The 21,811-nt window shown below is 48.6% G+C and overlaps 1 protein-coding gene across 2 annotated transcripts in view; it reads right to left on the bottom strand.

The window, feature by feature from the left end:
- FBXO21 (F-box protein 21) overlaps positions 1 to 21,392 on the bottom strand; it is a 29,652-nt gene extending 8,260 nt beyond the window's left edge. For both annotated transcript variants that reach the window (XM_049788801.1, XM_049788802.1), the window contains exons 1-9: positions 21,145 to 21,392; positions 20,608 to 20,743; positions 17,589 to 17,683; positions 11,351 to 11,472; positions 8,589 to 8,735; positions 8,146 to 8,282; positions 7,008 to 7,144; positions 3,510 to 3,689; positions 1,382 to 1,514 (exon numbers count right to left, since the gene is read on the bottom strand). In XM_049788801.1, coding sequence (XP_049644758.1) covers positions 1,382 to 1,514; positions 3,510 to 3,689; positions 7,008 to 7,144; positions 8,146 to 8,282; positions 8,589 to 8,735; positions 11,351 to 11,472; positions 17,589 to 17,683; positions 20,608 to 20,743; positions 21,145 to 21,380 — 1,323 coding nt within the window. In that variant the 5' untranslated portion in view covers positions 21,381 to 21,392. The remainder of the gene's footprint in view (positions 1 to 1,381; positions 1,515 to 3,509; positions 3,690 to 7,007; positions 7,145 to 8,145; positions 8,283 to 8,588; positions 8,736 to 11,350; positions 11,473 to 17,588; positions 17,684 to 20,607; positions 20,744 to 21,144) is intronic.
- Positions 21,393 to 21,811: the final 419 nt, after the last annotated feature.

Below are 21,811 nucleotides of genomic sequence, written 5' to 3'. Positions count from 1 at the left end.
ACTTGTTTTGGGGGCTCCTCTACTCTAGGATCAGATCAGGCATGTAGGTGGAGATGTTGACCTAGGCCCAGGGCACAGCAAATCTAGTCCATGCCCCACTGAGGCCTTTCCTGCCCACACAGGCCTCTTCATTCAGCATATGTCCACTTCACCAGTGGCCAAGGGCCTGTCTTAGCAAACACTGGAGCTTTCTCTCCGGGTCCCCTCTCCTCCTACCAATGAAGTCCTGCCACATTTTAGTCTCTCATTCTACCACATGGGTTGGGGAGAAGGCGTGAAACATTGGAGTGCATGAGCGGCATGGGGAGGCACCACAGTCAGAGGCAGCCTCAGTGGCCCAGCATCACAGGGAATGGTCCCCTGAGCCTGTCTGGGATATGCCCATGCCCTAATATCCCTGCATAAAGTACCCACTAGCTGGCAGGCCTCCCCAGGCTCCCCCTCCTTTCTGGATCTGTGTATGGAAGGCCTGAGAACCAAGAAAGCAGAGCCTGGGCAGAGGTGCAGGGGGAAGCGTGTGTCCGACAGCTTCAGGAGAGTGGCCTGGGCTGTCCTGGGAGCCTCGTCAATGTAGGGCTGACAGAGTCTACAGCTCTCGCAGATCCCCCCTAAAGGGGGCCTCTAACCACACACCTTCCTAAGGCTGATGCAGTTTAAGCAGAATTTACTTAGAGGGCCAGAGTGGTGGCATGGAGCAGTAAGGCGTCTGCCTTGCTGGCACTAGCCTAGGACAGACCACGGTTTGATCCCCGACATTCCATATGGTCCTCCAAGCCAGGAGTGATTTCTGAGCGCATAGCCAGGAGTAACAACTGAGTGTCACTGGGTTTGGCCTCCCCCAAAATAAGAATTTACTTAGAGAGAAACATAGTGGCGTGTGTGTGTGACAACCTTGAGAAGCACAAGTGCACCAGCCAGCAGCAGGCTGGCACATCCACAGGGTCCCGCTTTCTCTCATGGAACATGCTCGTCTCCTGCGAGCTCACTGTGACTAGAGGCAGGCAATCCTGCTCAGCTTTCCCCTACAAAGGGTGGAAGGAGTCTTGGAGGCACCAGAGGGCGGGTGACAGGGCAGAGGTTTGTGGTGCTGGCAGCAGAACCAGCTTGTGCTGAGGCGAGATGAGAGCCAAGGGCTGGGATGGGGGCAGCATTGTTTGCATGGGGCAGGGTAGAGGGGATTCATCCTGTGTTTGGTCCCTGGCACCAAAAATAAGATCTGAAAGGAGTTCCAATTTGCTGCTTGGTCAACACGGGGCAAATGTGAATGAGTGGGTCAGTAGGTACTTAGCCCCATGTTCATTCAAGGACGTTGCCAGTGCCACTTCGGAGCTAGGGGAGCCCTCTCTAAGGAAAGTGCAGGTCAACAGAGTCAAATAATTACCTTCTCTGGCCAGATTCCCAAGTGGAAGTAGAGCCGGGCTTGGAGGAGCAACAGCTGCACCTGGTCCGGGTACATGGCCAGGTATAGATCCAGCGAGTCTCTCAGGAGCTGGTATGACTGGTCGATGCCCTCCCTGGCAGGGGAAAAAAAGACTTCTGTTAAGCTCTGCTTCTAAGCTCAGAGCCTCTCCAGGCCCGGGGTGGCAAAATACTGGATGCCAATGCTATGGTTTTGGATTGTGAAGTGTCCTCTCTGTTCAGCACATGAGCATAATCCTCTCATTTAGAAACAGTACAGACAGTACAGGTTAAGGCACCTGCCTGGCACACAGCCAGCTCTGGGTAGCATCCCCGGCACCACCTCTGGTCCCCCACGTGCCACCCGGGATCACTGTTGAGCATAGTCAAGAATGTTCTCAGCACGATTGAGTGTGCACCCCAGCCCACCTTATAAGGTGAAATAAGCACAAAAGCAAGCAAAAAAGAACAGAACTGGGGCCCGGAGAGATAGCACAGCGGCGTTTGCCTTGCAAGCAGCCGATCCAGGACCAAAGGTGGTTGGTTCGAATCCCGGTGTCCCATATGGTCCCCCGTGCCTGCCAGGAGCTATTTCTGAGCAGAGAGCCAGGAGTAACCCCTGAGCAACGCCGGGTGAGGCCCAAAAACCAAAAAAAAAAAAAAAAAAAAAAAGAACAGAACTGAGGCACAAAGTGAAAATCCTCTTTTTCTCACTGGATCACCCACCACTCAACAAGGCACAGAAGGAAACCGACCAACTCCACAGGGCAGCACGGAGGCGACTGGCTGCTCCCAGCACAGACTGTGTGTCCCTGAGTCTAAACGAACATTGGAGAAGGAACAAGTGCCTTTTCGGTGCCCTGATTATAACCGAAACACCACTTGGTGGGGGTGCCAGTAGGGAAGGCTGTGGGCAGAGCGCATGTGGGAAATATCTACTTTCTGCTCAGTTATGCTTTGAATCTAAAACTGTTCTTAAAATGAAAAAGATTCTGCCATTAAGTAAAAAACTTTTTTTTTTTTGGGCCATACTTGGTGACGCTCAGGGGTTCCTCCTGGCTCTATGCTCAGAAATCGCTCCTGGCAGGCTTGGGGGACCATATGGGACTCCGGGGAACAAACCAAGGTCCATCCTGAGTCAGCCATGTGCAAGGTAAATGCCCTACCACTGTGCTATTGCTCTGGCACAATTGGTAATTTTTCTTTTCTTTTCTATTTTTGTTTTGGGCCACACCTTAAAGATGCTTTCTTATCCTCCACAGGGGAGGGGGGCCCTCCTGCATCAGGTTCCCCTCCCCCCGCCTCCTCCTTCTTCAGTGGCTCCAACATCCATTTCTTCTTCTTCTTTTTTTGTTTTTGCTTTTGGGCCACACCTGCTGACACTAAGGGGTTACTCCTGGCTACGTGCTCAGAAATCATTCCTGGCTCAGGGTCCATATGGGACACTAAGGGATTGAACTGCGGTCCATCCTGGGTGAACTGCATGCAAGGCAAAAGCCCTACTACGGCGCCACTGCTCTGGCCCCAAGTAGAAAACTCTTTTTTTTGGGTTTTGGGCCACACCCAGTGACGCTCAGGGGTTACTCCTGGCTCTGCACTCAGAAGTCGCTCCTGGCTTGGGGGACCATATGGGACACCGGGGGATCGAACCGCGGTCCGTCCTAGGCTAGCGCAGGCAAGGCAGGCACCTTACCTCGAGCGCCACCGCCCGGCCCCAGAAAACTCTTTTAATACTGTATAACCATCTATTTTCCTCTGTCTTATTCCTGGAACTCAGAAGAGAGCTACTTGTGCTTTCTTCCAGCGAGGTGTAAACCCAGAGGAGAGAAGGCTCTTAGACCCACCACAACATTCTGAAAACAAGCCTTCGTTCCTCTGAAATATACGTGTTACTAAGGAATGTACGTAAGAGGGCTAGAAAATCACTGACAGGCAGCAAGGCCCAGGCCCACTTCTAGATGGTACAGATGGATGCAGGCGCTATTTCTCCGCACTGGGGAGACATCAACCACACACCGCCCCCCCCCCCCCCCCCGGGCCTCTCCATAAGGCGGCTGGGGCCTCCACAAGCAAGCTGAGGGTGAAGGTTCCAGACCTCCCAGCATACTTACCGCTTCCCCAGGCTCAGGAGGTTGCCCACCATTCGCTGCAGCACCTTCTTGACGTTGACCACCCCGTAAAGGGCCGCGGTCACGTGCTGGCCGATCAAATATTCGCATTCTTTCACTGTCAGCTGCTTGCCTTTCCCGAAAGCGTCTATGTAGATGTAGTCGAAGATGTCCAGGGTCGCCCTGTGCCAAGAGCACATGAGAAAGCCATGTCAGAGACTTTCAGCGTCCTCAGCATTTCTACCTACTCAATGTTATCGCTCGAGATCTTGGCTCTAGTTGGTTAAAAAAAAAAATTCCCAACTCAAAGACCAGAGAGATAGCAGGGAGGTAGCGCGTTTGCCTTGTATGCAGAAGGACGGTGGTTCGAATCCCGGCATCCCATATGGTCCCCTGAGCCTGCCAAGAGTGATTTCTGAGTGTAGAGCCAGGAGTAACACCTGAGCGCAGCTGGATGTGACCCAAAACCCAAGAAACAAAAACAAACAAACAAAAACCCAAAAAACCCCGAAAAAAATCCCGACTCAGAGGTGTCACACGGGGCTGCGTGCAGACCTCAGGGTACAAGAGAATTTGGGATGAAAAGAACTGATGGCACAATGCATGGCAGCAGAGAGGGTCTCTTCAGGAAGAAGAGTCTGAAAACCCACACCAAGAGATCTAGTACTAGAATGGAGAAACAAAGCTGGAATGCGTGGGATAATCTTTGATTTCCGTCGATGGTTACTTTAGCAATAAGGAAAAGCTCTGTGTCCCGTGAAGCTGAGGAGAGTGCTGGGGTCTCCACATTAGAGCGCAGACCTCAGCTTTTAGACACGCTTGCCCACCATCTCTCTCCCTGAAGGCTGAGCCTTATGGGGTCTGAAGGTTAGTTTTCACCAGGTGCCCCTGTAGAGACCAGACAAATACTTTCACTATCCATTTACATCCGTCTGTTCGTTATAATCAAAGATGGGAAAAAATGGCATAGCTACCATACCAGAATGTACTCTGCATTATACTCTTATGGTAAATATTATGATAATTGGTGTTTTAAATGCTTTCTAGTAGGCAAAAATTCCTTGATGGATTATTACACAGGCATTTCCGAACATTTTAGAGATGTCTGAGGAAATCTGTTGGATTATTTAGGGAGAAGTGGGTGTACATCATTTTCTCACTTGGAAAAAAAAAAGAAAAACGAATGTCTGCTATCCAAAACCCTAAATCATCCCATTCATTTTTAGGAACAAATTATATGTAGAAAACAAGGAAAGCCTGTATGTACTATTTAAGGAAAGAGCCATATGCAATAAGCCATAAACTCTACATGGAAACGTTAAATACTTGAAAACTAACAGTGAGAGAGGAGGAATAAAAGGGGTAAGAGAGAGAAGGCTCTAACTATGCATGTCTTCTATTTCATAAACTGGGAGGAAGTGACTCAGATCAGTTATCCTTTATTTCCTATGCCTGCATTAGAAATTCTACCTGGGGGGGCCGGAGAGATAGCATGGAGGTAAGGCGTTTGCCTCTCATGCAGGAGGTCATCGGTTCGAATCCCGGCGTCCCATATATGGTCCTCCCGTGCCTGCCAGGAGCAATTTCTGAGCCTGGAGCCAGGAATAACCCCTGAGCACTGCCGGGTGTGACCCAAAAACCACAAAAAAAAAAAAAAAAAAAAAAAAAAAAAAGAAATTCTACCTGGGTATTCTATTCTCATTTGAGTTTCGGGTCACACCTGCCAATGCTCAGAGCACTGAGCCCGACTGAGTTCAGGGATTATTTATAGTAGGCTGTGGGATGCTGGGGATCAAACCCAGGTTAAACCAATTTTTTTTGTTTGTTTGTTTTTTGGGCCACGCCCGTTTGACGCCCAGGGGTTACTCCTGGCTATGCGCTCAGAAATCGCCCCTGGCTTGGGGGAACCATATGGGACGCTGGGGGATCGAACCGCGGTCCGTCCTACGCTAGCGCTTGCAAGGCAGACACCTTACCTCTAGCGCCACCTTCCTGGCCCCTGGTTAAACCAATTTTAAGGCAAGCACCCCATCTGCCATACTATCACTCCAGCCTCTACAACACAATTTTTTATGTTAAAGAAAAACACTGCTCTCATTTCACAGAGAGAGAAGTTGAGGGTCAGCAGAAGCTGTGATGAAAATCCAAGACTGATTTCTAAGCTCATTCCACCCCAGGGGAGCCTATAGAGCTTCAAAGACAATGAGATCATGGGTTAACTTTTGTTTCTTTTCCCTCTAAGTCAGTGGTTCTCAAATAGTGGGGGGGTGCTTGAGGCTCCGTAAAGGGGGGGGCACATGTGACCTCGGCAAACACTGTCATAACAAGCTAAGCACTGTGTTTATGTCTCTGTATGTCTCTGTAGCTGAGAGTTGCTGTGTCCTGCTTCAAACCCCACTTCGAAAAGCTATGCATCGCAAAACTTGTTCATTGGAGCCATTAATCCAGACACACCTCTGATTAAACAATCAGCTTTAATTATTTTATATATTTTTGTTTTGCATGTTAAAGTTTTTTTTTTTAAGATACTATTTACAGTCGCATGGGGGGGCACGATAAATGTTTTCTTCTTCCTAGGGGGGCATGACTGAAAATAATTGAGAAGCACTGCTCTAAGTGGTACAGCCAATAAAATTAAGATTTCTATTCGATGAACTTGTTTTGGGTTTTGGGCCACACCCAGTGACGCTCAGGGGTTACTCCTGGCTCTGCGCTCAGAAATCAGTCCTGGCTTGGGGGACCATATAGGACGCTGGGAGATTGAACTGGTCAGCCATATGCAAGGCAAACGCCCTACCGCTTTGCCACCGCTCTGGCCCCTTGATGAACTTGCAGATAAAAGTTCAAGAGCAGTTTAAAAAAGCACTTCATGGCCAGCAGAAAATCAGATTCAGGAGGACAAAACAGAACTCACTGAATTGAGCTGCAAAGTACACTCTGCTCACCACCCACGCTGCAAAGAACGATCGCAGATAACTCCCTACCACCTCTATGCACCAAGACCTTGGTGGCCCCGTCCCCCTTATGGCCTCCCTTCTCCTCCCTTTCCGGCCTCTGTGGGAAAGGAGGGGGCAGTTTCTGGAGGAAGATGGGAGAAAAGTCAGAGGTTCTCGAAGAACAAGGACTCTTTAATCTGATGTGCTAAGGAACAGTGACTTTACAATTCGCCCCAGACCTTGAAGTCCTCGCTCATATCTTTTCTTTTCTTTCTTTTTTTTTTGATCACACCCAGCAGCGCTCAGAGGTTATTCCTGGCTCTACACTTAGAAATTGCTCCTGGAAGGCTCGGGAGACCATATGGGATGCCGGGATTTGAACCACCATCCTTCTGCATGCAAGGCAAATGCCCTACCTCCATGCTATCTCTCCAGCCCAGCTCACATCTTTTCTAAGTGATGCCTCTTACTCTTCGATAACCTGTTGAGTCACAGGCAGCTGTTAAGGAAATGGCCACCGGCAGTGTGATCTGCCACCACCCCAAACTCTTCCTGGACAGCTCACCCTTCTGCACCCTGGCACCACCGCAGTAAGAAGTGGCTCGGGAAGTTGACTGGCTCCAGCGGGACCCCCAACTGCCGGGCAATCGTCAGGTACAGCAGAGACATGCTGATTGGGATGCCTGTCCTGCGGATCAACACCTAGAGGAGAAAAAGAACCCTTGAATGCCACAGAGAGGATGCCTACCTTGCCAGGGTTTCGATTCACTTTGCCCTTAGCCACCTGCCCTGCTGTGTGTCATGCCCCATGCTGGGTTCTGAGGAATGCTGGCTGGATATTTTATTTAATTAGAGCAGAAAACCGTCAGCTCTAGTTCCTGAACCAAATCCGCCCACTACCTTTTCCTTTATGTTTTGGAGAGCTTGCATTTTTTTTTTTGTTTTTTGTTTTTGTTTTTGTTTTTTGGGGTCACACCTGTTTGATGCTTAGGGGTTACTCCTGGCTAAGCACTCAGAAATTGCCCCTGGCTTGGGGGGATCATATGGGATGCCGGGGGATCAAACCTCATCCTTCCTTGGCTAGCGCTTGCAAGGTAGACACCTCACCTCTAGTGCCACCTCGCCGGCCCTAAGCTTGCTTTTAATGTATTAAAAAAAATGGAAGGAGTGCTAGCTCCTGACAAATGAAAATTACATGAAGTATAAACATCTACACAGCCAGTAGCAAGAGAGCATGGCCACACTCACCAATTACTATGTTATATGAGGGAGAGAGGAGGAGAGAGAGGAAAAGAAGGGGAGAGAGAGGGAGAGAGAGAAAAAGAGAGAGAGACAGAGAGAGAGAGAGACAGACAGAGAGAGAGAGAGAGAGAGAGAGAGAGAGAGAGAGAGAAAGAGAGAGAGACCTGGCTTCCAAGAGGCCAAACTGAACACCCATGAAATACAAACTAACTCAACCAAACCCAAAAAATAAACTATTTCTAGCCTGGAATTTATCTTTAGGGTTTTCCTAACAGATCACTCTCTGTGAAGAAACTGATAAAACCCCCAATAATATTCAAACAGCAGAAGCAAAAAAAATTAAAAATTATTTTTTTTTGATGGGGAGCATGGGAATTTTAAAGCCTGCTTGTCCTCGAAATCTCTCGTCTGGGATGGGGATGGCAGTTCCAGAAACTTGTCTGAACGTGCCCATGTGTCACCTGGTGCATGTAGAGGTTCAGGGCATTGTAATAGTCCATTCGATTCCCCTTGAACTTCAGCTGGTCGTAGAGGACGTAGTTCATGGCGTCTAGCACCTGACTCTGGAGTTCGATTTCCATGATCATGGAAGATTCACCTGGAACACAGAGATCTCCTCTGAGGACAGAAGCACAGACAAGGCTGTGACGAGACGGGAGATCTCCCCGGGATCTAGAGCCTGTGGAACCTGGCAGTGTGCAAGCAACACTCCCATGGGCTCACGAGGCAGAATGAAAAGGGAGGGAAAAGGGAGGCTCTCGAGTCCTTCCCACGGTCCCAGTTACCCTGGGCCTGGGCTCAGTTTGGGGTGGGGTGGGGTCGTATATTGCAAAATCACACAAGTGACCCAATCCCTCCAGGTCTCCTGTTGCAAAAAAGTTGGATCCACAAAGCAAGTCCACACCTGCCTTGAAGGCCAGGCTGGGGTGGCGAGCGTTGATGCCCCGGAGAGTCTTGCAAACGAGCTCCACGATGCCGTCGATCTGGGCCTGGATGTCCTTAAGGCTGATGTTGGCGAGAGGGTTGCAGTACTGGTCAATGTACACCGCACCTGGAAGGGACACGAGGCACAAAATCAGCCCCAGTCCGCTCCCCGCTCAGAACAGTTTGCCCTTTGCCCAGGACACAGTGCTTCTCAGCTTGAGTGCCAGGCCTTCACGTAGCAGGACAAACTTGTGTAATACAATTCACATTATTACAAATTACACACACGCGCCAAACTATGGAATCAGACAACATGGTACATCCCCTTATTCTATTATGAAGAGAAATAAAAGTATAAACGAATTCTTTGCTAGTTACTTTTCTCTCCCTTTCCACTGCTCTGAGGGTTCAAAATTTAACAACTTGAAATCCGGAGGCAAAAGACAGCTTCTTTACAGAAAACAGCTGGAAGCCCTCAATGGCAGAGGGTGTTTTAAGAACTTATACCTCTCTTAAATTGAGCTTGTTGGTGAAAGGTCTTCGGAGCTAACTGTACTGGCAGTTCTCAGGGGACAGTTCCTGGCTGACTCTGGCTCACAAAAGGACTCCTGGCAGTGCTCAGGGAACTCTAGGTGGTGCTGGAGATTTGAACCTGTAGTCCTGAGGAAGGTGAACCAGTGCCTTAACCCCCACACCATCTCTCCAGCTTTAACTGTACTTTAGAACTAAAACAACACTTGGGAAGAAGCTGCAGCCAAACAGCTGCACAAGGCAGATGTTACTTAAAACAACTACTCTGGGACCAGAGAGACAGTATGGAGCTGCATGTTTGTCTTACATGTGGTGTCTCAGGTGTGTTCCCCACACTGCACATGGTTCCCTGAGCAGAGCCGAGAGGATCAATGGGTGTGGCCCCAAACAAAACAACTCCCCTAATCAAAAGAAATGACCACCACCCTTCACTGTCCTGGGCAAGTGTTTGAACAGAGACAGAAGGGCTCTGTTGATCATCTGCTGATGGGTCCAGTTCCCATGGGAGGCTCCAGTGCCATTTTAAATCTCAGGCTCTGACATCAGCTTAGGACACTCGTTCCCTGCACAGGGCAGGAGCGGGAGGAAGGGGAATTAAGAGACCTTCGCCCGCATAGCCTCAGCTCCTCCACATGTGGCCACTTCTCTTATCCCGCTGACTTCATCAGGTTCCCTCGAGTTAAGGACACCCTGCCTCGGAACGGGCTTTCATTCCCTCAACTACTTACAAACAGCTGGTGATTTCCCAATGCCCTTACATAGCACTGACTTAGGTTATTTGGAAAGGAGAATAATAATTCGAAAGATGACAAAGATGCATGTTTTCATAAACAAGCCACAGAAAACACACCAAATCAAATGGTTGTGAATAGTGGAATGAACTTAAGATAGATAGGATTCTATCTGACTCTGGTAAACCTGAGAGGGAGGATTCCAAAGTGGGGAAGAGACATATTGGTTGGTTTGGGTTTTTTTCCAAAGTGAATCAAACCAGATTTTTTTTTTTTTTTGCATCTGTTTGCGTGTTATGAGCCTTTCAGATAGTTAAGAATCTGCACAGGCATTTTGGAGCACACACAGATGCTAACAAGAGACCACAAGCAACACAATGATTCGTGGGAGGAAGGACCCCCCCCTACATACACACAAGACAAGCCAGGAGACCAGTTTTGGTATTAAAGTGGTGACAGTAAAAGCTGCAGGCCTTGCACTAGCAACAAGCACTTTACCTCCTGGAAGGGACACCCAATGGAACTGTGCAGAATGAGGGGAACAAAGGCAGAATTCACAGGCCACGAGAGACCAGGAATGAGCAGGGGAAGCAGCTTGCAGCCCGACTAGTGGTACAAACAAGACATTTTGGAGGTGCAAGGGGAATAAAGGGGCAGTGTGGAGATGATCAGGTTATGGGGAGTAGCGAACAACTGGCAGAGACCGGAAGATGGCCACATGCAGTTTTCAGAAAGAAGGGGGTGGCAAGTGTAGGTTTTGCACAGGTGGGCCCACACCGGTTGCTGGCAAGGAGAAAGGAGACTCATTCTGAGAAACAGTGGAAAGAGGGGGAAAATAGCAGTAAATTGAACACAATAGTTTGGATGTTGGGCATGGCAGTGAATGACAAACAAAAAAAGAAAAGAAAAGAAAGTGAACAACAGTCATATGTTTAATTAACTGCTATAATTTATGGCAGTGTTTGTACAAGGGGAAATTAAAAAAAATTTTTTAAATCAAGTCACATTTTGTTCTTCCACCTGGCAGGAAGACAGAGTTATTCCCATCATGTTGCCTATTCACCTGACTTCTGCTCTCCCGCCCGCTTCTCACGAGGGACAAGCATACTCACTGACGTGCAAGAACATTCTGTCCTCATTAAACTTCAACCAGAATGGGTAAGGGATGCGCCCCAGAGCACAGGGCGCCGAAGCTAGACATATTTATTTATTCCTGACGTGGAGATGCTGCCTTGAGGCTGAGAAACAGGGAATGGAGCTCACCAGCTAAATGTTTCAAACTAAATGAGTATCCTGTTCTGAATAGGGGGTGCAGCTCTAGGAAAGACAAACAGCAAGCCTTCCAAAGCCATCGAATACGAAAGAAGGGCCCCGATCTCAGGAGCTCAGGAGTAACTGACTGTCCACCACCTTTGATCAAGAAAAGGCTCCTTGGGACAACTCACTCAGTGGCCTGCTGGATTATCCTCGTTAGTCTTACCTTCCAGGTATGACTCATAGTCATCCGGCTGCTGAAGAAAAGCCTTAAGATTATTTAAGATTTTCTGCTGTCGTAAGTAGTAGAGGATTTTTTTGGCATAGTATTTCCAGGTCAAGGCTTTTCTGGAAGAAAACAACGTCGACACAGAATTACGATCCTAAAACTTGTAATGATTTTTTTTTTACACTTCACACAAATCACACCATGGGAGAGTCTACTTATGCAGAAAAATGCAAGTGATTTAGGACCACACAATCCTTATAATCAGAGAAGCAAACAGCACAGTTAGGACTCTATCTTGGTACTAAGACATTAAATATGTTGGGCTGAAATTAAGACATAATATCTGCTGAGTTTCAGACTTGCAGAAGGGAACTAAAAAAGAACCTAAAAAGCCTGGGATGCTAAGTAAGTCTTGGGAGGTAAGAGGCCTTTGAAGGTCAGAGCCAGACTTTGGCAAAGCCATCCAGGGAACTTGGGCCTTGGACAGTCGTTCTCACCTGCACTCATGGCTTTACTGATCTCAGACACTCACGAGTCACAGAGGGACTCCTAGTTTCGTATGTTAGTCATTCCAGAAACCCCCAATTCTTTCTGCAGAATAGACTTCTACCCAACCTCCAGGTCCATATGTCTCACCACCACCCCCAACTTGACTCAAGGGTTCCCTGCTTCCTGTCCCAGTCACCCTGTCTCAATGTCACCGTTCCAAGGACACCTTGACTATAACTCCTTAACTCCTTGCTTTTTCTCAGAGCCACATAACACCCAACAATGTGTGCAACTGCTTCTAACAGCAAAACCTACCCGAAGTGGGGGAGGCACTGCTCCCTGACTCCCAAAGCCACTGTCATCTGGAGCACAGCAGACTCTTGAGGCTCCATTGTAAACCTGGGCCCTCAGCCACCAGAGCATGGTCTTCAGAATGAAGCCATAGCACATGAGACCTCTGGCTCAGAATCGGACAGTTTTTCCCTTTGTTCTATTATTGGGCCATACCTAGCAGCACTTAGGACAGGGGTCTCAAACTCAATTTACCTGGGGGCCGCAGGAGGCAAAGTCGGAGTGAGGCAGGGCCGCATAAGGGATTTCGCTTACCGAATATTCGCAATAAAAAAATCCCATTAGTAAGAAAAATAATCGCAAAAAATCGCATTAAACATTTGCATACCCCGAACAGAACTGCTTGGGGTATGCGAATGTTTAATGCGATTTTTTCCTTACTAATGCGATTTTTATTGCGATTATTCAGTAAGCGAATAATCGCGAATACTGCAATATTTGAAGGCCAGCCACGGGCCGCGAGTTTGAGAACCCTGAGTTAGGGCTTATGCCTGGCAGGTTTTGGGGGAACCATATGGGGTGCCAAGGACCACACCTGGCTCAGCCTCAGGCAAGGCAAATGCCTTTCCTGCTTTACTGTCCTGCGGTCTGAATGCCAGACCTTCTTCCTTAGGGTAGAAGCTCAAGTCTCACTGATTTAAGTTGAATCTCAGGCCAGAGATGATGGCTCACTGGGTGAGCATGTGCTTTGTACGCAGGAGGCCTGAATTTGAGCCCCAGTATTGTATATATACACCAAGGAACACCACCAGGAATGACCCCAAGCACCTCCAGGTATGACCCAAAAACAAAACAAAAAGAAACAAGCCATGGTCCTTTAGCCTCTTGTCTGCCATGCCCTTTCTGAATCTCCATTCCTATCCCCCTGGCCTCCTTCAATATCATAATAAAAATATTCTTTTGAGTGTTTCCTAGCCTCCCATCCTTATCAGCCAGTTGCTGCTATTATGCACTCAGATAGTCAAACATGATCTCATGTGTTTGATCATCCACATAAATGCACAAATCATCAGCTAATATTTCTATCAGTTTCTTCTATTGCTCTACGGCCAATAGAAGCCTCTTCCTGTGGGTCCCTGCTTCTTTCCTACAAAAAGTATCATTACTTTTCGTGCTGTCTGAGTCCACGTTTTTCAAGATAACCTAGGCTCACCTTTCATATTTCCCACTAGGCCTAGAGCCAGTGAGTTCTTTCTCCAAAATCTCTGGTTTAACCAGGCAAAAGATGAAACATTAACACTGCAATCTGGGTAACAGGGACTGTCATCTCTTCTGGGTGGTAGAAGGTGGGAAGAGGAAGTTCAATCTATTTTGTACGTCCACTCCCACTCTACACACGCCGAAATACCTCCTGAGTTTCATGCTGATATATCTAATGAGTTATTTCTGCCATTTTACATCAACTTCTATTTTCTAGAATTTTGTTTTTCACTTAAATATGCATAGGCTCTGTTCCACATCTCTTTTTACACCTAAAACACACTGGGGCAGAGAGATAATAAGAGCAGTTAGGGTCCTTGCCTTTTTCTTAAATTATACTTTAAATTTTTTATGGGGGGGGGCATACCCAGAGGTGCTCAGGGCTTAATCCTGGCTCTGCATGCAGGGATCCTTCCTGGCGAATTCGGGGGATCTTTTGTAGTGCTAGGGAACAGAGCCAGACCAGCCACTCTCTCCATGTTCTATTGCTCCAGCTCTCTCTGGCACTTTTAATAGTACCGCCAGGATTCGTAGACGGCACCCAAGCCTTTCCTCCCTTCCTGGCTGATCTCATTCACTGAGCCAAAACTCCTTTCCTGGGCACCCTTGTCCTATGTCAGTATCTTGGTGATTATTTGGGGTTGCTTGAAATTCATCTGCGAGACACTTCTCAGGAATGAGTCAAGGATTATGTGTCTCTGCACTTTGCAGCCTTTGTATTGAAGGCTGGATATAAAAATCCTTGGCTGACATTTCTAATCTTCGAGTATCTTAAACATAACCCTGCCCCCTCCATGTAGAGCACTCCTGTTAAAGTTTTCTATTATTCTTTTTGTTTTTGTTTTTTGGGTCACACCTGATGGTGCTCAGGGGTTCCTCCTGGCTCTACGCTCAGAAATGGCTCCTTGAAGGCTCAGGGAACCATATGGGATGCTCGGATTCGAACCACTGTCCTTCTGCATGCAAGGCAAACTCCCTACCTCCATGCTATCTCTCCGGCCCCCATAAAGTTTTCTAATATTCTGACTCTCTTTCTCTAAGTTCCCCAAATCTTTTGCCTTTTTTTTTTTTGTCTTTGGGCCACACCCAGACAGTGCTCAGGGATCACTCCTGGCTCAGGAAATCATAAGGGATGCCAGGGATCCAACTTGGTCAGCTGCGTGCAAGGCAAGTGCCCTATCTGTTGTATTATCTCTGGCCCCTACAAGTCCCTCATATCCTTTCTGATTAAATGTCCCAAAGATGTCATCTTTACTACCCAGAGATTATACAAAAGAAAAAAGAAAAAAAGAAAAAATCTAAGTCAGATTCTTCAGGCACAGCACATGCCCTTTTACGACGTGATTTCTCACCATCACCAAGAGGCCATTCTCTTGAATTGGGTCTATACCCGCCTGGCACTACTTGGCTCCTCAAGCCCCACTGGAGTGGTCCACAACACTCAGAAATAAAGGCGATGGAAGAGCTATTCAAAAAACGAAAGCAAGAATACTTCTTGTTGGGCTGGGGAGACAGCACAGCAGGTAGGGCGCCTGTCTTGCACGCAGCTGACCAGGGTTCAATCCCCGTCACCCCAGATGGTCTCCTGAACCCTCTGCCAGCAGTACATTCCTGAGTAGCCAGGAGTAATCGAGGAGCACTGCCAGGTGTGCACCGACCCCCCCCCCCCAAAAAAAAAAAACCTGCTCTAGGTTCACTATAGCAGGCCAATGGTTACATATAAACAACATTTACCCTAAAATGAAACTAATAATCTGTGCACATTCTTTCACTTTAATAAATAAAAAGGCAATAGTCGTTGCTAACTGCTATTTCACTTTTTTTTTGGTTTCATCACCAGGGATTAAACCCAAGTCCTCACACATGGGAGGTCTGAACTCTACCACTCAGCCACATCCCTGGTACTTTAGCATTTCCCTGAAAGGTGTGATTCTGGGGGTGAAGTGGGGCCACACCCAGCGGCACTCAAAAATCACTCTTGGCAGGCTGGCGGGGACCGTATGGGATGACTGTGTGCAAGGCAAACGCCCAACCCACTGTGCTATTGCTCTGGTTTCTGAAGGGTGTGATTTAAAGGCCCCTAAAATGGATCTAAGCCACTTGGATTTGCTCTTTATGTGAATGGACCCCTTTAATCCTTTTTACATGATTTAACCTCTTCTTAGAAATAAAAAAATTCTATTGATTATGATTTCTTTGGCCAAAAAAAGAAATCCGTCTATATCCTTTGCCGCTTTTGCACAACAGGTCTTGGGGTAATAAATAAGGTTCACCCTAAACCAGTTTCCCACAAATTATAATATTCCCTCTTTTCCCCAGCCAGAGAGGTACTAGAAAATGGGAGAGGGGCAGCAGTAGCCTCTAGGGCAACTGGGGTCACATTCGTGTTCTTTCGTTTGTTTTGGACCTTACCCAGCTGCTCCTGGAGGAGCTCGGTCACCTGGTGCTGGGATCAAACCCAGGCCTTTAGCCGCAGGGCCTGTGTCCCAATTCTGTGCTTTCTCCAGCCCTGGGACACTTTGACAGCTAAAGGAAAGAATACAGATCTCAGGGGCCGGAGGGATAGCACAGTGGGCAGGCAGCTTGGCCTGCACACAGCCAACCTGGGTTAGATCCCTGGCATCCATATAGTGTCTCCCCAGTGAGCCTGCCAGGAGTGATTCCTGAGCATTGCAAAAGACGAAAACCAAACAAAAACAGATTTCTGAGGGCTGAGTGGGTTCTTTTTGCTCAGGGATTATTCCTGGTGGTGCTCTGGGGACCACATGGGATGCCAGAGATCAAATCCGGGTCATCTGCAAGGCAATTCTGCTACGGGCTCTACAATCACTCTACTATTGCTCAAAGATTAATTGAATGGCATTTTTTTCAGAAAAGGCTTTCAGAAAGGGGACAGCAGGTCCAATGTTTGGGAACTTGCCCCTAGACTAAAGCTTTATAATTTGTTCTTGCTTCATATAAGTAAGCTTTTTTTCCGGGCAACTTGCTCAGGGGACTATATGGGATGGCAGGGATCGAACCTGGATCCTTACTGCGCCTGTCGTGTGAAGTCAAACGCCTACTGCTGCGCTATCGCTCTAGCCCCAGGCCAACCTTAAAAATAATATAATCTTCCTTTATCCCCACATATATGAGCATTTTAGCATAGATGGATAGAAGCTAATTCCAGGGGTGGGTCAAGGAAAGCCAAGATGAATGGAAAAGTTGGGAGAAATAGTAAAACCAAGTCTGTACTAATCAAATCAAAACCAATAAATGCCATAGACTTAGAATATGTTCAAGTATAAAAGATAGGTCGGTTTTTATTTTTAAAGCTACACAGTACTGATGATTAAATCATACTTCATTTCATTTATAGATAAACCAAAATAGAAACGGGAAAATGACCTGTCTCCATCTGAATTCGTCCAAGTCCTAGAATAAGATACATCTTACTTCTCCCTATGGTGGAGGTTTCACCGATAAATGCCTTTCTCTTAAAGCCCCTTTAAAAATGAAAAAAATCTTAAGTCTTGTTTGTGAGGAATTTCACAATAATCCCTCCTCAGTATCCAGTGAACTAACATCTTGAATTTGTCTTCAAGGTTCCAGAACTTTAAGAGCAGAAAATCTTTCCATGGGTCAGTTAAGCTGGAAGTCATCTTTGGATAAAGGAAAAATTATCTTTCCCAACAAAAGATAATGAGACATAAAAGTTTTAAGCATACAACAAAGTGATAATGGATTTTTCTGGATTAGGAGAAATAAAGATTCAGCCGAACATGTATCAATGTTCATAAAATATGATTTTCCTGGTACCTAAACTGAGAAATAGTATAACCTTACCCATTAAGACATACTTAAGAACATGCTAGAGGCTTAATTCCTGACAGGCAAGTCTGGTGATGGTGGGAAGGAAGGTAACAATAAAGGATCATATATATTATCCATGACATACAGGCACATCAAGCACAGATTTGATCCACAGCACAAAGACTAATTCTCTTTTCTTCCCAAAACAATTTTTTGCAAGTCTTCTTCAGGTATCACCTATCTTTCTGGGCTTATTTCCCTCATGCACACAGCGTTTTTCAAGGGACAAAGTATTTGGAAACACGTTGGGAGAATTCAGCCACACATGAATGATAGCAATTAATTCTGGAGCAATGATTAAAAGAAACAAACAAAACAATCTGCTAAGCTATGACTTACTTACCTTCCTTCCATATTTAGGATACACACCAGTTCATCCTCAAAAAATATCTCTGGTCCCTCAAGATTTTCAATGTCACTAAAACCGTTACAGGGGACCTAAGGAGAAGACACAGACACACACGCCTGAGTAACAAGGATGGAAGAAGGCTGTTGGCCCTCTTACAAAAGTCCAGGGGCAAGGATGCCCACCACTGCCCATCACACCGATGTGTGGCTGCGGTCCCCATGGCCTTATCACTCCCACCACAGAGAGCGGGCAGCAGGCAGAACAACAAACAACTCACCCAGATTGTGGTGACATTTGAGAATAAATCACATTTCCCAAACACACTTTCTCCAGAGCAGGCCAATCTCTCTGAAGTGGAGCTTAGTGGTACTGGCCTTCCTAATCTTAGTTCACAGCAAGGATTTCAATGTTGTCTCATGTTGGATGCGAGGACCAGAGGCAAGGGCCAGGGGACCAGCAGAGGGCTCAGGGCAACTCAGCCGTTGGGCATGTTTCCGCCTCCGCTAATGGCTGTGGTACCACTGAATGCCTCAATTTCAAATTCTATTACTTCTTCCATTTTTCTTTCCAAGCAGACAGGAAAATCGGTGCCAACTTGTGAGCGTGCCGAAGCCAGAGGAACACAAGGCAATGACCCATGCATAGATCAACCTTCTGTAGACATTCCCGGAGGTCAACAGGGAGGGCGCTTGCCTTGCACATGGCTGACTTGGTTAAATTCCCAATACCCCTTCCATGTGGACACCCAGGACTTATGCCAAAGTATCTTCGGATGTGACCTCCCCCCATCCACTCAACCAAACCAAACCAACAAACCAAAAAAGTATATATTCCTGCTATGTTCAAATCTTTGATATACTTCAAATTAAAGCAGTGGCACAAAATGAAAGAAACCAAGGAAAAAAAGCACCATTCACCATTATCTGGAAGGATATCAGATGGCACACAAAGCCTGTGGGACTACAAAGAAGTTGTGAAATTAGGAGCCTCACAGCCCCAAACTCAAGAACAACTCAGCAAGCACAACTCCAACTGAAATACATGCATGTAAAGATGTTTAAAAGTCTCGTGACTCTAAGTGCTTTTAGCCAGATTACAGTTCAGTCCATCCAGACTCAAACATAATGTTAGTTTATTCTTATATTAAAAATTTATTTATAGGGGGCCGGAGAGATAGCATGGAGGTAAGGTGTTTGCCTTTCATGCAGAAGGTGGTTCAAACCCCGGCATCCCATATGGTCCCCTGTGCCTGCCAGGGGCGATTTCTGAGCATGGAGCCAAGAGTAACCCCTGAGCGCTGCCAGGTATGACCCAAAAACCAAAAAAAAAAAGTATTTATAGGGCTGCAGCTATAGGACAGCAGCTAGGGTACTTTCCTCACATATGGGCACTTGTATTTGATCCCTGGTCCCCCATAGAGTCCCTAGAGCCCACCGATAGTGATCCCTAAGCGAAGAGCCAGAGATAAGCCCCAGGCACTGCCGAGTATGGACCCTCTCTAAAAATAATTTTTGTAGAAACGAATTATTCAAAGGGATATCAAGTTTTAGTCTCTATAGAGGAATAGGCTTTTATTATTTTCAGAGTTCAGATTATCCCCTTTAAAATTGGAAAAGCCTCCTAAACATTACAGATGGTCGACTCTATTAGCTAACTGTGGTTAAAAGTATAAAAACAGAAGGGTCAAACGGACTATTTTCTCTATTTAGAAAAAAAAAATTTAACTTAAAGGGCTGAGGACAGAGCTTGGCAGCAGGGTATGCAATTTCCACGTAGAAAGCTATTGTTTTATGTTCTTTGGGCTCCATCACCAAGAAGGACTTAAAAACATCAGCGTGAGGCCCGAGAGATCTCAATGAGCTGAAGGCAGGTTTTTACACATAAAAGGCTCAGTTCTATGCCTAGCACAAGACTTTCCCCCAGCAGCCTGCTGGAGGGGGTGGCCCCCATAACAGAAAGCAAACAAGCACCAATAACTAGTAATTCTTTTTTTTCTTCCAGAGTCAGCAAGCTATTAAGCATCACACGACATGATACAGAAAACTCCAGAACCTTCTTCTGGATTGGAAAGCCACTCGGCTAAACACACAACCATCCAAGGCAGACCACCATAAACGGAAACAACAACAAGCAGCCAACCCCATCCCCCATCGGGGAGGGAGAGCAAACACAGACCAATTATTGGGGAGCCTTAAAAGAATGCTGCCTTGCGGGAGGCCAGAGCCATAGATAGACAGCACAGCGAGGAGTAAGGATCGGACTGGCCCAGCCAGTGGCAATGCAGGATGCAATGACCTGCCAGGGTTTTATCCCAACATCCACCCATAGTGTCCCCCATGCCCCTTCACTCCCCATAAGCACCAAGCCAGGAGGAAGCCCCCCACCAGCCCAGCTGGGTGTGGCCCACAAAAACACAATAACCACCACCACCACAAACAAAACAGGATGCCTTACAGAGGGCGCCCCAATCCTCTTTTAAGTTACCCTAACAAATAAAGTGGTTCACTGGGGGTGGGGGGCTAGAGAGATGGCGCAAAGCCAGAAAGAAAAATGCAGGGTGGGGAATTGGGGTGTGTGTGTGTGGGGGGGGGGAGTATTGGCAACAAATTCGGGAGGCAGTGGCAGTGGGCACCAACTCATCCCAGGGGTCTTGGGTGAGGGTGGCAGCGCTGATATGTACCCCGAGGAGGAGGAGGAAGAGGAGGAGGCTGGGCTGATTGCTGTGCGCCCCCCTTCCCTTCCCCTCTGCTTGCTGGGAAGTAAACTAGCTGGCACAAATGGCTTCATTCTGCCGTGGTGGAGAGGAGGGTGGGTGGAGTGGGATGGGGGGGAGGGACACAATGACTCTTGCGTCCATCGTGGAGAGGAGAGCGAGCAGAGAGAAGAGGGGAGAGACAGAGAGACAGAGAGAGAGATAGAGACAGCCATCCAGAGAGCCAAGCAGCAGCAGCTTGGCTTGTGCTTATGTTGATGCTCCCATGATGGTGCTCCCTTCCGATCCATCCATCCTTACGTGCTCGGAGAAGAAGCGCTTGGAGAAGGAGGCGACGATCTTGCGGGCCTCGAGGCCGGCCTTCTGGCGCACCTTGTACTCCTCCAGCCAGTTGACGTAGTCGGTGGGGCTGTAGTGCTTCATCAGGGAGGGCCACCTGCGAGGCGGGGTGGGGTGGGGACCCCCGGGTGACCTTGGAGCCCCCCAACTCCCATGCCTGAGCCCACCCCCACGCCCACCCGAGGCCCAGGCCCGGCCCCCCAAAAGGGCCCAGAGGCAGGGCCTGCAACAAAGGGAGGGAGGCGGGGCCCCGGCAGCATCCTTCCTTTTCTTTTCCCCGGAGCGATCTGGGTCCACCCCGGGCTCAGGTGCAAACCCTCCAAGGTCACGGGTTCGAGTCCCGGGCCCGGCACAAAGCAGCGACGGCGTGCATTCCCTCCGACGGCGTGCATTCCCTCCGGCTCACGGGCTCGGGGCCCGGGCCGGGCCGGGGGCCCCAGGGCCGCCTCTGCCACCCCGGCCGGGCGTGCACGCAGGGGTCTGGGCGCGCGGGCTCACCTGGCGCGGAACTGCTCCTTCCACACCTTGCCGCTGCTCTGGCACAGCTCGCGCAGCCGCCGGCAGGTGCTGGACACGCGGCCGATGTCGCCGGCCGACAGCGCGCCGCTGCACAGGATGTACTCCAGCACCTCGCCGGGCAGTGTCACCAGGCAGCTCAGCCCCGCCGCCGCCGCCGCCTCCTCGCCCGCCGCCACCTCCATAGCGCTCTCAACCGCCAGAGCCGCCGCCGCCATCTTGTGCGCCGACCTGACGGAGGGGAGGACGCCGCGCGCACGCGCAACGCCGCGCGCACGCGCATACGCGGCGCGCTCGCTCGAGGTTCCCCCCCCGTCCGCCAGAAGGGGTGTGGCTGGGGAAGGACACGCCCACCACCACCCCGGGCGCCCGAGAAAAGGTGTGGCCACACGAAGACACGCCCATCGACAGAGGGTATGGTCAGGCGAGGCCACGCCCACCAGCTGGGGGAAATCCCTGCTAGATAGATGCGCATCGGATGAGCCTGCAAGATGGGGGCGTGGCCGGACGGGGACACGCCCACAGATGAAGTGAGGGTGTGGCTGCGTGAGGACACGCCCACAAGCGGAGGATGTGGCTGGATGAGGGAACGCCCAACAGCTGAGATTCTCTATGGCTATGGCTAGAGGCGGACGCCCTGCAGAGTGGG

The sequence above is a fragment of the Suncus etruscus genome, chromosome 15, assembly GCF_024139225.1.
Source record: "Suncus etruscus isolate mSunEtr1 chromosome 15, mSunEtr1.pri.cur, whole genome shotgun sequence".
NCBI lineage: Eukaryota > Metazoa > Chordata > Mammalia > Eulipotyphla > Soricidae > Suncus > Suncus etruscus.
The sequence above is the reverse complement of the archived record's forward strand: the minus strand, read 5'-3'. Positions and strand labels throughout refer to the sequence as shown.